General features: G+C 39.6%; 1 protein-coding gene across 4 annotated transcripts in view; it reads right to left on the reverse strand.

The window, feature by feature from the left end:
• Positions 1 to 5,397: 5,397 nt before the first annotated feature.
• Positions 5,398 to 19,126, reverse strand: part of MTERF3 (mitochondrial transcription termination factor 3) — a 67,328-nt gene continuing 53,599 nt past the window's right edge. For all 4 annotated transcript variants that reach the window (XM_030216963.1, XM_030216990.1, XM_030216981.1 and 1 more), the window contains 3 exons: positions 15,712 to 15,783; positions 12,209 to 12,370; positions 5,398 to 6,396 (listed from right to left, as the gene is read on the reverse strand). In XM_030216963.1, coding sequence (XP_030072823.1) covers positions 6,202 to 6,396; positions 12,209 to 12,370; positions 15,712 to 15,783 — 429 coding nt within the window. In that variant the 3' untranslated portion in view covers positions 5,398 to 6,201. The remainder of the gene's footprint in view (positions 6,397 to 12,208; positions 12,371 to 15,711; positions 15,784 to 19,126) is intronic.

Here is a 19,126-nt window from a genome sequence, read left to right on the forward strand (position 1 = left end):
AATAGAAATCAAACAAAATAAAAACATGGAAAAGAAAATAAGATGATACCTTTTTTATTGGACATCTTAATACATTTCTTGATTAGCTTTCGAAGGTTGCCCTTCTTCCTCAGATCGGAAATAAGCAAATGTGTTGGCAGATAGTATATATAAGAGAAACATCAAAGTATCACTTTGACAATCTGACAGAGTGGGAGGGTGGGGGTATGCATGGGGACATCAAAGCATTTCATTGATATTCTAACAGGATGGGTGTTGGTAGGTGACAGGAGGGTAACTGTCAAAGTGATGCTTTGATGTTTCTCTTATATATACTATCTGCCAACACATTTGCTTATTTCCAATCTGATGAAGAAGGGCAACCTTCGAAAGCTAATCAAGAAATGTATTAAGTTATGTCCAATAAAAAAAGGTATCATCTTATTTTCTTTTCCATGTTTTATTTTGTTTGATTTCTATTGATAACCTTTAAGAGTGGACTAACACGGCTACCACACCTCTCTACTAGGTGCAATAATTTTTAATGCTGTTTTACTGATTTCAAAGTTTGTTATATGATCATATTGGAATTTTTCAAATACATGAGATTTCTGTCATAGAAAACAATATTTCACACCCATAGGCATAAACCTTTGCAAGTATTTTTAAAGAGAACTATCTTTATTGTCATCATAAATAAAACAGACATCTAGGCTCCAATAAAAACCACAATACAGCATTGGAAATAACAAAGCAGCTTCTGGAGCACTGACAAATACATTTTGAAAATAACCCTACCCCCTTCACAGACCCTCAAAAATTCCACCAGCCCCCACAGCTCCTCTTAGATCTCTCCCCCCTGACTCAGGTAACACAACTCTTTTTTTTTTTTTTTTTGGCTAATGGGCGTTTTGGATATTTCCATCATTTCATAATGTCACTTTTAGTTCTGCTTTTACGGGTCAAATGGAACGATCTACAGAAAAGGCTACGGTATATCAAGTGTGGAATTAAACATAACACATTTATTTATTTATTTTGTTGCATTTGTATCCCACCTCTTTGCAGGCTCAAAGTGGCTTACAATACATCATGAGTAGTGGAAGAATGCTAGTAAGTAAACATTTAGTATTGCAGGATCTTGGTCGGCATGATGATAATAAACAGATATAGACATTGGAATTTATACCAAGTTTTACTTGGCATAACTGCCCATGACTAAACTTGTTACTTGGATGGCGCTTGGCATATTCTATAAACCACATGGAAATTTACAGAATATGCCTAGGCATATATAGTTTCAGCGCCAATTTTTTTTGGCGTGATATATAGAATCTAGTCCAGAATGTGTAGGGGAAAAAAAAGGCCTTATTCTCTTTACATGGAGGGGCATTTTCGAAAGGGACGTCCAAGTTGCGATTTGGATGTCCTTGCAAAACGGTGAAATCCAGGGGTGGGGAAACCCGTATTTTCAAAACGAGATGGACGCCCATCTTTCGTTTCAGAAATACCATCAGAGACGTCCAAATCCTTAAATTTGGATGTCCCTAGACATGGACATTTCTGACTTTCAGCAATTTTCGAAACCAAAGATGTCCATGTCAAAAACGTTTAAATGCAAGCCATTTGGTCATGGAAGGAGCCAGCATTTGTAGTGCACTGGTCCCCTTGACATGCCAGGACATCAACCGGGCACCCTAGGGGGCACTGCAGTGGACTTCAGAAAAAGCTCCCAGGTACATAGCTCCCTTACCTTGTGTGCTGAGCCCCCCCCCCCCCCCAAAAAAAAAAAAAAAAAAAACACCACTACCATAGCCCTTACGGGTGAAGGGGGGCACCTAGATGTGGGTCCAGTGGGTTTGTGGTGGCTTTTGGAGGTCTCGCTGTTTCCTCCACAAATGTAACAGGTGGGGGGGGGGGGGGGTATGGGCCTGGATCCACCTGTATGAAGTGCACTGCACCTACTATGAAACAATTCCAGGGACCTGCATGCGCTGTCATGGACCTGAGTATGATATCTGAGGCTGGCATGAAATGTTTGTAAAGATGTTTTTTGAGGGTGGGAAGGGGTTAGTGACCACTAAGGGAGTAACAGGAGGTCATCCCCGATTGTCTCCGGTGGTCATCTGGTCTTATCAGGCACCTTTTTGTGCTTTAGTCGCAATAAAAACAGAGCCAGGTGAAAACTTCCAAGTGTTCGTCAGGGACGTCCTTGTTTTTTCGATTATGGGTCAAGGACGTACAAGTGTTAGGGACGCCCAAGTCCCCCCTTCTGACACGCTCCCTCAAACTTTGGCTGTTCTTGCGACGGAGTGCAGTTGGAGACGTCCTAAATCGGGTTTCGATTATACCGATTTGAATGTCCCTGGGAGGATGTCCATCTTCCGATTTACGTCAAAAGATGGACATCCTTCTCTTTCAAAAATGAGCCCAATAGTCACCTACTATGTTATAGTTTTAAAAAGAAAAAGGTATGTTTCTGCCACACAGCTTCAAGATCAGCAATAATGCAATGGGAAGTGTCTTATTAGGAAATATTGATACTAGTTGTTATTGTAACGTAAGCTATAATATATATCAATATATTTTGTATAACTATATAGCTTACATTTAAGAAAAATGACAATTAAAGCATAAAGGGGCCCTTTTACTAAAGGGTACTAACCCTTAATGCGGGCGTAGCATGCAATAAATGTCTTACCGCAAAACACACTAAAGCATTTTGCTGTAATTTGTCTGTCAATGCTTGCTAACTGCGCACTATTTTAAAATAATTTTTCCGGAGAGGGCATGTCATGGGCATAGAAGTGTTATCCAGGTAGCAAGTTTGTATTAGCGCACATTAACTGGATAATGCAGACTTAACGCGGGAGCCCTTAGTGCCTCCTGAATAGTCCTCACACACTAATGGAAAAATTAGCACGGGACCCGCAGAAATAAAAAAGGTCATCTTTTAGGGATGCGTTAACAATGGGCTTACCCCCAAATTCTGTCTATGGCACCTTAAGTTGTGCATGCTAATTTGGCCACATGACCAAACTGCGCGCACAACTTAAGCCAATCAGCACCTATAATTGGTACTTAGTCAATTAGCGGCACTAATTTGCTTTAATTAAAATTTACATGCACAGCTTTCTAGGTGTATTCTATAATACGGTGAACATAAATTCTAATGTGCACAGTCGAAAAGGGGGCATGGCTATGGGCGTTAAAAAAAACAACTATGCGCACTATTACAGAATACACCCAATCTGTGCCTAACTTAGGCACAGATATTTAAGCCTGGTTTTACTTGGCCTAAATTGATGTACCTAAATTTTAGGTGAAAGAACGGCACATGAGCATATTCTATCAATTACACCTAACTTTAGGCATACTTTATAGAATCAAACTGTGTGGTTTTAAGGCACCAATTTTTAAGGCGCCATATATAGAATTTCCCCTTTAGTGTGCAGAAAAGTACCATATTAAAATGCGCTAAACCCATTTCTTACTGCATCTTAGTAAATGGGCCCCAAATGTTGCTCAATGGCTGAATTTAACTGTAGCTGCAAAATCAAGTCAAACTGCAAATGTAGAGAAGAATCTTCTACCTATCCATTACGTTCCCCAATTTCTTAATTTTCTTTCATGCTTCAGAATAAAAACATCACACATTTTTAGGGACTTTAACAACAGTGACACGCCTTTAAGAGCAGCTGTACAGCCTGGAGAGCTAGCTCACTGAAAACAGGGAATAAGTTTAGATTCTACATATTTCATACAGCGTCTTAAAAGGGAAATCAGGAAAGTCCGAGGCTGCGCAGAAGCTGTCAGAATACAGATTAGTAAATCTGGGTGAGAGGCCTCCCAGAGACCTGGAAAAGGTGCAGTCGGCACCACCAAGATGTTCTTTTAATATTTAGTTTAATAAATAGATAAAATGCAGGTGAATATGATAACAGGCCATTCTGGAAGTGGTATTCAGGGTACTAATGGAGTATCTATAGGTCAGGTCTTAATGTGTATGCTAAACTCTTATTTTTGGCTCTGAGAACACTCCCTATTATGTTTCCCTGCCCCTCTTTCCTTTCTTGATTATTGTAGTTCTCCCCTTCTTCCCCCCCCTCTCTCTGTTGTCCTTTTCATATTCTTCTCTTTTCTTTATTAGCCTATAAGCCACTTAGTTGGTAACCCTGTTAGGTAGGATAGTTAAGTTATAAATAAACTTGAAACAAAACCTATCAGGCTGCTTCAAAATGTAAGTACTGTATGAGGTACCATTTATCTCCATTAAGCACTTACTGAGCAGTTCAAATAAGACATACAAACACAGGGCTACACATTTCATTAAAAGTAAATCTTATCAAAACAATAGGTGATACATAATATACTCAAGTATACTGCTGTATACACATTCCTTCACAGTCAGGCGCAGTTACAGAATAGGCCCAGGTGCCCTTAATCGGCACTAAATCTGTGATAAACACCCATTATCTGGCATTAACAAGCACTAATTGGTGCTAATTAGAGAATGACATGGGGATAGAGACCCTCAGTAACCACATGGATAGGGACAGAGCCTGAAGGGGCAGGTCCCACAGAGACGGGGCGGGGATAGGGATAGAGCCCTTGGGGACAAACTTTGTCCCCATATCATTTTCTACTTTGAAGTCTGTTAATGAACTGGACTGTTATTTATGTCTGAGTGATGCCGGCAAAGATATTTTGATTTTTTGGAAAAAGCAGCAAACATGCTAGCCACAACTAGCAAAAGTTGCATGGGGGATCCCGTACATTCCTGCTAACAGCACATCATCTGAGAAGACATCTTCTATTGCAGGAAGGCCTGTGGAAGACAGGACAGCTAGGCTGAATCCTGAGATTATTGATGACTTATTATTCATCTACGGATTAAAAAATCATAACAGTGCTTCATAGGGCATATTTCTTCCTCGCTAGGACATATAGAATAGGTTGTATTTTCTACCCCTGGACATTTTAACAGGGTGGATTAGGATTCCTTGGGGTAGCAGAAATCAGCTACTATTGGTGTTGGAAGAGTAGAGGGTGGTGGTGGTGGGCTTATTATAGCTGCTCATTGTCATTATTGTTTTCTATTTGTGTTTTATAATCAACAGTTGAACAGCATATTATTCCTTTTTATACTCTAATATAAAGATTTAAATATAAAATCATAAGTGTTCGAGGCTTCTGCAGATGAGTTCCTTAAGCAACACTAAATGTATATTTTCTTTAGATTATCTATTACTATTATCATGTTACCCAAGATCCTTAAGCAATACTAAATGTATATTTTCTTATAGATTTCCACTATTCATAATCTAATGTAAGCCACATTGAGCCCGCAAAGAGGTGGGAAAATGTGGGGTACAAATGCAATAAACAAACAAATAAATAAATACATACAGAGCCCACAAGGATGGGACGGGGACAGAGACAGGGCCTGCAGGGACGGGACGGAAACAGAACCTGCGTGGCTGGGGCGGGGACAAACTTTGCTCCCATGTCATTCACTAGTGCTAATTTGTTGTTGTTGTGTGTGTAACAGACTTACGCCCCTATCCTATAAACAGTGTGCCTAACCTCTCTTGCATGAAAGTGCAAAGGGGCTGTTAATGTGGGAGGGGCATGGGTATCTCAAGGGTGTTTTAACTATTCTTATGCACACTTTATGCAATCGTTGCATTAAGTGCCACCATTTACGCCAGGCATAGACATGGCTTAAATGGTTGCACTGCTCTTACAGAAGATTAGTTTAGGTGCCAGAAAACTGGATGCTAACTTTTAGTGACCCATGTTGAATTTAACCCATTACATATTTCTAGTTTCACAAAGGCTGCTTTCAAAGCTAGATGCAAGGTATCGTGGGCATATCTAAATAATCAGAAAAGGGAAAAGAGGAGGAAACAACCTCCCAAACCACTAAAGTGCAGAAACAGGGTCCTTTTAATTTGTGATTCTTTGTAAATTAAATTTTTAATCTGGACTTTGTATCCCTTGGTTTCCAGACACCTTTAGTCCGGTTCATAGTATCCATGCATCAATCTGCTTAAAATTACTAATTTAGTTTCCTCATGAGTAGGCTACACATACCTACAAAATTCATAAATTTCAAATCTTTAAAAATGGCTTTTGTTTACAGCACAGCATTTTTTTAAAAAACAAATTAGAGTAAGAACTGTACAAATGACCAAATGCATGTGCGTTTTCCAGGTGTTATTAAATTGTTTTCAGGAATTTTTCAAAGTCTTGAATCGAAGCCTTGGCAAGGTCTGTGCAGAACACCTCATCAGGCAGAGATACTAATTTGTCCAGTGAGACATAGCTGGCTTGGGCTGGGTCATACTGCGCTCTTCCCAGGAACATGAGAAACATGTGTCGTTCTTTGATTCTTAATAGCTTTGCATTAAAAACCTACAGGAGGGGAAAAAATTATGTTTAGGCGGCATATGTAAAGTAGAACAAGTCTTCAAGCCAGCTCTCCTCCCTGCTGTCCCAAAATTCTGCCAATTTAAAGGCTGAAGTAGAGGCAATGCCTGGGGTCATAATCTGGCCCCATCCCCACCCAATTCTTTTCTGTCCCCACTTCATCCTCATGTAGGTACTGTCCCCTCACCAACCCTACAGTTTTCTTACCCATCTCCATACTCAACCCTCCTTTAAAAGATCTTGTAAATTCAAACAAAACATAAAATACATCTTATTAAAATGTAAGACAAAACAATAGGCATTATTTCTGTTAAATGCACAAGAAAAATATTTTCATTATTAACACAGAGTACAAGAAAACAATTACGTCAAACTATGTAAAACTAATAAACCAGCTACAGAGCCAGACCTCAGTTCCACTGTACATTTGATTGTTCGTCCTGCAACTGAAAAAGAATGTTCTGATGAGGTAGTGCTGGCAGGATTTCCAAGCTGAGCTGCTGGTCTTTCAAGTTTCCGAGTCAAGGTGTGCAAGGGTACAAAATCTGGTCCCCATCCCTCCCGTCCCTGCAGTATTAATGAATGTTTTGTCATCCAAGCTGCAGATTCCCACAGGTTTCCTGTTGTACCCATTCCAGACCACACCTCCAGGCTGAAGGTTCAGTGATCAGCATTACCTCTTTCAAGTTTCAAACCTGTGCTAATTCCAGCTTTTTTTTGGTAAGGGTTACTAAATTATCCAAGATCCTGAGTATAACCCATGTTCTGCTAAAGCTAAATCGTATATTTTACTACTGCCGCGTTGTTTTGTGGTTGATTTATAAACATCACCTGTTCTTTATATCTGCTGGAAGAACAAAGCAGTAGAAAACATCCACCCTAAGCAGCCTTGACTACACATCTTAAAGTACTTCTGACTCCTACTGCAAAGGAAGATTTATGGACATTTGAAAAGCATCTACTTCCCAGTACGTTTATGATACTGTATTGTAAAATTGGATTCTTACAACAAATTACTTCTTAAGCATTATTTATTTGTTATGTATCCTATACTGTTTATTGTAAGCCACATTGAACTCAAACTTGTTGGGATAATGTGGGACATACATGTCACAAATAAATAAAATAATAGGAAATATCCTTCAGCCTCTTGTCCTTGCATTCTCTCTACTAGCTTGATTGTGGATCACAGTTCAATTGTGGGCTTGAGCAACAGATTGTTGTTTTCATATCACAAATTTTCAGACATCCTTTATTAAAAAGGACAATTTCTTGTCAGGTGCACTATCCCACCCCCTAATTCTATAAACCTGTGTGCACAATTGTGAGCTTAGCATGCAAAGTTGTACATGAAAAGTATAGAACAGTGTCAGTTCTATGTATAACTTGACTGAATAGATAATTGGTATTAGCTATGAATTATTGATAATTGGTATTAATTGGCCCTGATTAGCAGTTACATGCATAACCGACTTAAGTTGGTATTCTAAAACTCTGCATGCAAATTCTGTAGTGCGCAACTGCAAAAGGGTGTAGATTTGGGAGGGGCATGCCTAGCACTCACGGGTTATTAAGTACAAACATTTACTTTACTTAAATAGTCGCCATCGTTTCCACAAAGGGTTCAGTGCAACTTTACATCAATATATGAAGTACATTCCTCGGAATTACAAGTTTACAGACAGAAAGAGTGCGCTTAAGGTTCTGTTGATAAACCAAATACTGGTTGTCATTTGTTACTGTATGTTTTGTAAAACATGTCCTTCAAATAAACAGGACTTCAAGAGTTTGTGGAATGTGCCATAGTGGGCCGTAGTCCTTATCTGAATCGGTAAGTCATTCCAATATTTTTAGGATAAGTACGGTACAGTCAGGGAGTGTAGTGACTTGAATCAAATACCTTTGGTGGGAAGGAAATGACAGATCCAAGAAGTTACCAGCTCATCTCCTATTCCTGGGTTTAGGTAATACTAGCCATTCAGTTGCATATTCTGGTAATTTCTGTACAGTGCCAAATAAGTCACTCTCCCCTACACCCATAGTTGTGTCTAGTTCAGTGTAGCAGATCTATCTCATGTCCTCTTCTGATGGTCGTGCCCACATTTACTCGGATCTCAATTCTATATGATAGTTGAATCCAAGAAGGACTTATTGTACTAAACTACTGTCTAGTACCAACCAAAGCTACTCTCAACTGCAGCAAGTAAATACTTTTCATAAAGTCGCAGAGTGGACGGGCTTTTTACTGTCACTCTGTGTTTAAATCTAGAACCCAAAAAGAGAGCATAAAAAAGCTTTCAGCAACAACAGTAATGTTCCTAGTAGAAGAAGCAGCAGGAAATAAAACTACATTTTGTCAAATAACTAAAAGTTTTAAAATGTTTATATTTCTTAGCAAAGTTAGTTAATAGAAAAAAAAAAAAAAGCCAAAACGAACAAAGTTAGGTTACAAAATTCTACATGCTACAGAAAATAGGAATTTGTGGAACCCTCAAGGATTCGAAAAGTGGGGAGGTAAGTACCATTTTATTTCATTATATAATTTTAGCAGCACTGTTATCTTCTGCATATATAACAGCCTCCTGCCCCTGCTGAAATCTGCCTGCTTGCACATTTCCAGTGGTGGCCACCAGGGGGCAGGGTTTTAGCACACACTTTTGACTGACATTTGAATAGTGAGGCAGATGCAGAGAGTTACTGCAAGCAGAACCATGTGGTTACTGCTAAGTATACTTGCAGGTTAACAGGCACAGAATATAGAAAGAGGTTTAGCCCAGGAATTAATCTGCATGAGGCACATGAACGCACAGTATATTAAAAGGCATGGTAATGAGACCATTGTGTATTCTGCTGCAATGCACAGAAATAAACGAGGTCCAAGATAGCGTATGATTAATGGACAGAATTTAATGCCAGTTTTGGGGATTTATTGCCAGATTTTTTTTTTGCACATAAATACCTGCAACTTTTAAAAAGACAGAATGGAAGTAACAGTTGTGTGTTTACTGTGGCTTCATGTATATGTGGCCCATGAAAATGAAAACACCAGCACATTTCTGCACATATCAGCCTCACAAAAATGTTAAGTGCAAGAAAGTTTTGCAAGGCTGATATTTATTCACAGAACAGCATACACAGATATGTGCTGGCACTTTTATTTTCTTCGGACATGCATACAATAAGGTGAACTTAATGCAGGACCTTTGACTGCATATGTCCAGCAAGCTTCCCCTGATTAGTGCACATTAGTTGTGAGTTGCATCTCATTTGTATGTTGCATTGCTGCAGAATATATTCTCATTGTGGTAGAAGCTGCAAATTCAGCCATTGGCATGGTTCTACCGCGTGGCTTTCTGCATAGGCTTCAGTGTGCGCTACAGTATGTACATTGTCAATGAAAGTATATGCACTAGAACACTGACCTCTAGCGACTACGGTTCCTGGGGCATCTTTCATCGCTTCTCTGCTACAGTCAGTAGTGCTGTTTCAACTCAATCCCTCATCCCACTTCCCTCTCACCACTGAACAACTATAGCAAGGGCTCCAATAATGCTCTCCTGCAGCTGAAGCAGAAGGCTTCTCAATGGAAAACACTGCCAGTGCCTCAGAAATAAGTGCTGAGCTCCTCTTTATGAAACAACCTCAGTACTTTCAGATCATCCCCCTTCCTCAGGAGGGAGCTCTCCCTCCTCTAACAGCTCCTTCAACAGTGGCTCCTCCGAATAGGCTAAGGCCACATCAGATAAGGAGGCAGAAGCAGAGATAGCCTCATCTGCCCACTCCTGGAGGTCTGAACAAGATCTCTGGGAGACAGAGAGGCAGCAGGGCAAGAAACTGAAGCACCCTGTAGCAACTCTGTCCCTGATTCAGTAAATGGGCCTGGTATAACAACAATATAAACTCTGTATGAGGAGGTATATAGAACACTGCCCCTCACCCATAAGAATAATCCCTCAGGTAGTCCGAGCCACCTTAAAACCACTAGTTCCGCCCAGGGAGGGAGACAGGAGGGGTGGAGCCAAAAGGACAGGAACCAGGAAGTATAAAAGGTAGGGCCAAAGTGGGGATAAGGACGCTCAGGGAAGGAAGAATGGAAGCTCCACCATATTCCTCTACAGCTTATGTCTAATGATCGTGCCCTGGCTGAGGTAAGCCACTTTTGTTTCTTGATTTGAGACTAGAAACCCTTACTCTGAGGTCTAGCTGGACCCAGACCTGGAACTTGGAGAACAACCGAGAGCTATGTTTGGGGCATGGCAGCTCCACCAGCCCCCGTCCGCATTTTGGACCTGCCAGCCAGAGGCCTGCTTAAGGCTGTATTTACTGAAGTATAGAGGTGTTTCACCTTGTGTTCCTGGCCCTGTGATGTAACAGGCCTCAGGATTCAGTTAATAAAACACTTGTTTTTTTGTTTATATACCTTTGTTCGGCTGTGTTATTTTGCAGGCCCACCTTCAACCCTTGCTCAGGGTATCATACTCCGGAAAAAAAAAGATCCCGATGCAGCTGAACGCACTGTTGGGTCCTGAGGTTGTAAAATGGAGGCTGTGCTCCGCGCATGATCAGACAGAGGTTGCTCCTCACTGCTGGTTGGCCCTCGTTCTCATGTTTTCCTCTATGAAAGTAAACACTGGCCCTGCCGGACAGCCCACAAACACTGGCATGTTCAGATGCTGCACCAAATCTGAAGATGCAGACCGGTGGGTCCCACAATGGAAACACCGCTCAACAGCCTCTGCAGGAGTTACTATTCATCCTGAATGTCACAAGCGAAGCACAACATGTCCCAAGCAGTGAGTCAGGATCCCTCCCCTGCACCAAGTAGAACTTGCAGCCCTCCAAGCGGTCCAGAGTCAAACTTTAGTTAGACTGACCATTGGCGGTGCGCCCCCAAAGCTCACAGTCTCCACAAGTCTTACCACAGATGAGAAAGGCTCAGGACTGATACTCTGTCCTATGCTCTTCAGCAAACCTCTTCCCTTCTCCTTTCTTTCTTTTTTTTTTTTTTTTTAAAGGTTGTTGTGCTGGAAAAGGAGACCGCCACAGGAAACAGGGAAGAGGTGAAGGGAGGAAAAAAGTAAATTTGTGGAGCACCAGAGACAGGGATCTGAAGACCTCCAGATATGCCTTTGCAAACTCAAGTCACCTGCAAAGCACAACTGTGGACCAACTGACCAGGAGCAAATCACTCAGAACCAGAGGTTGAAAAGTGTGCCCATCTACCTGCTGGAGATAGAAAATACTGAGAAGCCGGACTGGATGCCAAGGGAGATATGTCTCAGCACTGGTTCTGGAATAGTACAAAGCTATGTAATAGAATATCTGTTTCAGCCTTGCAGACCAGACGGAGCCACAGTTGCACAGTTGAAAGGAGCAAAAAGAACCCACAACTGTGGATAAATTGGCATGTAGGAGCTAGGAGAAGGACCAGGCAGCATAGAATTAAGAGGGATACTCATTTCACCACAAAATGTTTTGTGGGTTGCAAGCAATAATAATCATCCTCCCAAAAGCTTTTTCTCAGTTTCTGCTTCATGAACATTTTAGCTTCATTCTGAGTGCAGAAAACTCTCAACACATCATTACAAAGATCGGATTCTGCTGGAAGTAAAAGGTGGGGAACATCCTTCTCTTAAAAGCAGCCACAGAACCTTCTCTGCAGACTGACCGCCAGGGTTGCTGGCAACTTGCATGTGCTATACCTGAGCAGTAGCAGCAGCCACAGGAATAAAATGATAACATTCAGTAGCCATGTACTAAATCAGAGTTGGAACAAAGCACTTATTTACCACATTACCTGAGGGAATTTACAAATGATGTGGTGGGGAATGTTCATCTTATTGTGCACGTAATCAAATGTTTCTGTAAGTTTCTTTTTGTTCATGGTGAGAATCTTGGGAATTGTAGTTACAATGTGCTGAATTTCATTGTAGCGAAACCCTAACTCCAATTGGCACACCTGAAAAATAAGAATTTGTTTAAATGATCATTATTGTACTTGTCCCTGTAACTTAATACACATATTTATTTATTTATTGGGCTTTATTAACCACCTATATGAAGAAATTTCCCAAGGTGATGTACAGCAGTTTAATAAACAATTTTGCTAAAGATCATACCAATAGTAAAATGACCATGATGTATCCATGCAGACTGTTGTCAGTTCCAGAAATTAAAACTGCATCTGTTATAGGCAGGGCTCCTACCTAAGTCTGCCTCATGGCACTTCATATCACCTTCTGCCTGTGAGGGTAGTGGTCAGGTATCACTGGAGCAGGACTCTGCTGCTCCAGCCTCCACCTACCATCTCTGCCTCCTGCACGCGTCTCTCCTTCTCTAGCCAAGAAGTTAAAACATCCACTGTATTATGAGTCACAAGGCTCGGTATCTACATTCATGCAGTTCATACCTCAGCAGTCTGAATGCATAGGCCCCGTACATTTCACACAGCCAACATTTGAATAGAAGGCTGGGTAGATACAAAGCCTAACACTACAGAGATGTTTCTCAACTACATGGCTACAGGAGTGAGGAGGTGTGGCTGGGCAGTGAGAAGAGAGTGAAAAGGTTGAAGAAGGTTCAAAGCACTGTGTCTGTGCTTGGTTTAAAATTTAGAAGAAAAATTGAGCAAAATTTTTTTTTTTTACTGAGCCAAATGTTTAGAAGCACAGTTTGTGACATGAGAACATTGATAAACAAAACCCCAACATTATTATAGATTACGATACCTTTTTAGAAGACTTGTATAATTATTCAAAAGCAAGCACTTTAGTCTTTTTACTTATTAAAATTGATGCCCTCTACTAGCTATGCTGTAGAGAGATTTCTTTTTTGAGGGGTAGGGGGGTAATGTGAAGAACAATTACTGATATTCAGATAAATATGAGGCAGTTCCTATTCTGCAGAGTTACAATCTAACTAGACATACATTTTTATTGTAACTCTTGGATAGATGAGAAATTTTATTTTTAAGTCAGGTCCAATTAATATACAATAAAAATGCATATCTAGTTAGATAGATTAAGGTGGTTGGGATTTATAAGAATGGGGAGGGGCTGGGGCTGGAAACAAATTTCAGTTTAAAAATCAAGATAGCAAGGTCATATTTTTTTTTTAATGTTTCATATATTTATTAATTTCAAATATCATAAACACCATATTTGAAAAAGAAAAAGTACATTCCTCAGAAATTACTAATGAAGAAATTTAAATATATTAATGTTAATTGAGTTAGTACTTCCAGTCCACAAATGGGATCCAAGATTAACAATTAAGGAGAATTAACTAAGAATTTTTACAAGAAATTATAAATCGGTTTTCTATGGTTCTCATATACATTCAAAGCTTTACCGTTGAGAACTTCTGGCTACTATAAATTCGGAAAGCTGCAAGGAATTAAAAAAAAAAAATATTTGGTTGACTGATAATTTACAACACACTTGCAAGGATATTGTAGGAGAAAAGTGGCTCCCATACGGAGAACCTCTGGTTTTAACAAAAGAAATTTTCTGCGTCTTTTTTGGGTATCTTTAGACACATCCGGGAATATTCGTACTTTGAAACCCAGGAAGTCATTGTCTCTGCTTCTAAAAAATGTTCTCATTATTAAAGCTTTATCCAAAGATAGAGCTGCAAGGGCATATTTTAACTGTGGCAAAAGGTATATGATCTTCCAAATATAAAATAGGTCATTAATCCGTTCCTTGGTAAAATTTCTACAGAACCAATTCAGTTCCTAGGATTCTACATTACCCAAATTTTGTAATGTGTCACCGAGATATTACTTTTACAAAAGTTACAAATAACTTCTTAAGGGATCCTTTCACTAAAGTGTAGTGCATATGGCTCATGGGTATAAAATAGGACAAACACAAACAGAAGAAAAAACTCCACTGAGGGAAAGCACCAAGCATCAAACAGGAGAGGAGAAAACGGAACCTCTCGCAGATGGTGTCCAGCAGAAATCTTTATTAAACAATAATTTTCAATAAGCAATAAAAGGGGACACGACATGATTCGTGTTTTGGCCCCAATGACTTGCTTCAGGGGTCTAAAGAAATTATAAACAAATAAATAAAATAAAAACCATAATCAATAAAAGAAATGATAGTGCATCAATAAAACTAAAAAAAGTGTAAAAAAAAATACATACCTGGGAATCTAACATGTCAAACATATTCCCAGACAAGTCCATATATGATCTTGATGTCTCTGTATATATACTTTTATACTAATATTAATTTGTTTAGGATTCAAAGGTTATCTGTTTTATTTCTCCGTTTTTATGTGCCTCTTTAGATAGTAACTTCCAGATATTATTATATATATATATATTTTTTTTTTAAATCTTTTATACACAATATTTAGATTACTAATAGGGGACTTGGTTTCATGACTTGTCTGGGAATATGTTGAACGTTAGATTCTTTCTGCGAGAGGTTCCTATAAAATAGGACATGCAGCATTTAGCATGTGTTAGGGAGGGCCCCTAAGTGAGTACAGATGATGCGCTATCCTTACTAAGTTCAGGAAGATAACTGGTCTCAACTCATAATTTTTGCCTGCATTAATTCCTGAACATTATTTTTTGTATTAGGGTGGTAGTGGAGGGGGGAGGGAGCCATTAACCTTTAAAAATGTACAGCTGCTAATTTCTACATGGGGTGGGAAAAGGGTTTAAAGGGAATTCAGTGGGCTGTAGCACTGCACTACATTCATCCACACCATCCACAGAAGCTGGTCTGTCAGCACCAAATGTCCTCTTTACAGCACACCTGTTGGTTGATTTTAAGCTCTGGGGCAGGGACTCTGCACCTGTACATCATTTGATACAAAAGATTTTCATGGTTTGCCAAAAATAAGAGGAGGGAACCGAGGTTGTGCCCCTCTAAACAGTTTTCATAGAATAATTTATCACAGTTAAAAGTGAAGAGCCATTCCTTTTTAATCAATTTTGTCTACCCCCATCTTGTTCATTCTTAAAGAGAGGCCGTCAATCCTCTCTATTTCTTTTTTTAATTTTATTTTTTAAAAACACACCACTTTTACCCATACAGCAAGCTCCATGTGAGCATCTGAGTTAACAGATCATATCCCACATGAAAAGGCACAATCTTCAGCTTGTTCCCTATAATTTATAAACCCAACCCTACACTCTTTCCCTACCATGGTCAACTCGCATCACAACTTATTCCTGGTTGGTGGATCATAACAGCTTGGTTTTCTAGAAAGGTTGCCCATATAGCCCATTCCTTAGCAATTTATCATGGGCTCTATGTGTAGGAGTGTAAGCAAAGTTACCTTAATGTTTTCCTTTATAGGCTCCAGGCTTCCAGTTAGCAACCTTGGTAACCGAACGATCAGATCTCGGGCCTGTTTATTGTAAGAAACAGCATAACATCTTATTACAAACTATTTCAGTATTTTAGAGCTTTACCAAGAAGCACAATAGAATGATTCTCATTTGTTTTGCTATGGTCACTCTTCAGCCAGCACTCTATATTCACTTTAAAAACTACTACTACTACTTAACATTTCTGAAGCGCTACTAGGGTTACGCAGCGCTGTACAATTTAACATAGAGGGACAGTCCCTGCTCAAAGAGCTTACAATCTAAAAGACAAGTGAAGATTCAGTCCGATAGGGGCAGTCAAATTGGGGCAGTCTGGATTTACTGAACGGTAAGAGTTAGGTGCCGAATGCAGCATTGAAGAGGTGGGCTTTAAGCAAAGACTTGAAGATGGGCAGGGAGGGGGCTTGGCGTAAGGGCTCAAGAAGGTTGTTCCAAGCATAGGGTGAGGCGAGGCAGAATGAGCGGAGCCTGGAGTTGGCGGTGGTGGAGAAGGGTACTGAGAGGAGGGATTTGTCCTGTGAATGGAGGTTTCGGGCGGGAACGTAAGGGGAGATGAGGGTTGAAAGGTAGTGAGGGGCAGCAGACTGAGTGCATTTGTAGGTAAAACAATGAAAAACACTGAAGGAAGTGAATAAAGGGGCAATTTATTTAAAAAGTTATCTTCCGGTCTAGACTCTATAGTAAATGAAAGAAATATGTCTGGTATTCAGTGTGAAAATGCAAGCACAAAACTTGAGCATAACTTGGATAAAAACTGGTCACCCCATAAAGGTAGGGGAGCAGTACTTTATTTACAATTTCCTTACAAATGCGTGGTTATGTCATGTACCTTCAAGATATGTATTGTTTGATCCTTCCAGACCCAACTCCAATTTCTAAGAGAATCTAACAGGCTTGACCCCCCCCCCCCCCCTTACTAAGGGCCAGGATAGCGTTACTTAAGGGATGTATTTTAAGGGCATTTTTTGATATAGTAGTGTATATTCGCTTTAGCTTACCCTTTTTTGTTCATGTTTATTAGTTCACATAGCTTTAAGGGTACTTTCCTTCTTGGCACTTTCCCCTTTTGAGATCTACATAGCACTGTATTATTTTATTTGTATTTCTGCTTAACGCTAACTTTTCTAGATTATGTTTTCTTTCAAGTGTTATACTTGTTAATTTTTTTTAAAAGGCAAATAAAGAAAACAAAAAAAGTGGGAAGCATGTCAACAACACACTGCGATAGTCAGAGATAGCGGCCTCAGAACTAAGAGGATGAGAGAAGCAGGCACCACTAGACTAGACCTTAGTGGGCTTAACTCTTCTTGTTTTGGGGAAACTTCTAACCCAGGGGTTGGAAAACAGGGCTGTGGAGTCAGAGTTGTGGAATCGGAAGTAATTTTGGGTGGATTTGGAGTCCGAGACAGTAAAATGTACTGACTCCCTCCAGCTTCAAAATTAAAAAAAACAAACAAACAAAAAAAAACTTTCATGATGATATATGGTAAATTTATCTTTTTAACTTTTTCTGTGGGGCAGCAAACTACAAACTAATGACAATACTACACTCAAATAGTCTGGAATTTGTGCCTTGTTCACTTTTCTATGAAGATAGTACTTTAAATAGAAAAGCCTTATGGCATAAGGAGCAACAGTAGATCTTTAAATTGAATACAGTGGAACCGCAGGGACTTAATAGGAACGTTGAATGGAGTGTTTATTTTTAATTTATCCCTGGCGGTCTTAATTATCTGAAGCGTAGATCTGTTCCGTTTTTTGCAGTTAATTACTAGGGTGGAAATAATGGGGTGAAAGTCGAGTCCCCTGTTTTGAAAGACAGTTACGTCCGGGGAACAGAATTGGCTATTGAAATCCCCATGGTGTCTTTTTATATCCTGGTGCCATATTTAGGCCAGTTAAATAATGAGAAATCCATTGAAATTTCAAGATTCTTCCTGAAGCAGCGTTTGGAGAAGCGAAACAAGGCGCTCTTGTGGAAGAAACATCATGGAACTAGAAGTGCACTGCTTAATGTGATATACAGATTGAATAACTCAGTAACCAGTGGATGTATACTTGTTTTGAATTACACTGATGGGCTTTTGGACGTTCTTTCAGCTAAGTGAATTTAACGTCATTTTGTAGTCCTTTACCTATTTCTGGTTTTGTGGCAGTTTTTCTCCAACGTTTTTGCAACGGCCATTGAATGCAGAAAGCTCACTTGCTTAGTTCCAGTTTAGCACACTTAGGATTCAATTTTTGGATTTGCCTTAAATTTAAAAGTTTTCTGTGTTCATTTACTTTGTTCTATTTATTTGAAAGAAAGATTTGCTTTTTTTTTTTTTGAATCGGTAGATTTTCTCCATTGGAAGGGAGTTTTTGATGCAGATTCTTTTTTCCTCTTTCTTTTTTTTTTTTACAAAAAGAGCCTATGATAACAGCTGAGTCTATCACACCTAAACTCGAAATTGCCTCAGAATCCAGCACACTAACCTGCTTGACCATCTAAACGTAGTCCTGTTTTACAGACCACCAGGAAATTGGCAAGAATGCCAGTCAATCTTTATGGATTTCATATCGAATACATGTGTATCCAACACCAATCTACTCATAGTAGGGGACATAAACCTACACCTGGAAGATTCTATGGCATCCAATACACAAGACTGCAAGGACTTCCTACAATTATGGGACCTTAACTTGCCTAACATGCAAGCTACACATGTCAAAGGACATACAATTGATCTCATCACATACAAACTTTCATTAGACTCAAATTTTATACTCGCATATACAAAATGGACAACCATTCCATGGTCAGACTACCACAAACTAAACACAGCCCTACAATGGCGGAGAAAAGACACACACCCCAAGCAGGAATGCACAACCTACACCACTAGAGGACAGATTGATCCTGATACATTCTGGCAACAGATCTACAATAACGAATGGCTAGCACAGACAGATTCAAAACACATATCTCCAAAATTGGGACAGATGCAGGAATATCCTAGACGAAATTGCACCACTACAAACAAGAACCACACGAAGACACAGCTCAATATCTTGGTTCAACAAAGAACTGAAAAAATTAAAAACACAAGTCAGGAGACTCGAATGTGCATGGCAAAAAAATGAAAAATGACCATACACTCAAAGCTTGGAAACAAATGCAAAGAAAATACAAATACACAGTAAGACAAACCAAAAGAGCATATTACAAAACCAAAATAGGACCAGACTATAAAGACGCCCACAAACTCTAACAAATTGTGAACAAACTAATAGACACCACACTGGTGACCACAGACAGCACAGACACCCCTTCGGCTGACCAACTGGCCAAATACTTCAATGAGAAAATTATAAAACTCTGAT

This window comes from Microcaecilia unicolor, chromosome 1, assembly GCF_901765095.1.
Source record: "Microcaecilia unicolor chromosome 1, aMicUni1.1, whole genome shotgun sequence".
Taxonomy (NCBI): domain Eukaryota; kingdom Metazoa; phylum Chordata; class Amphibia; order Gymnophiona; family Siphonopidae; genus Microcaecilia; species Microcaecilia unicolor.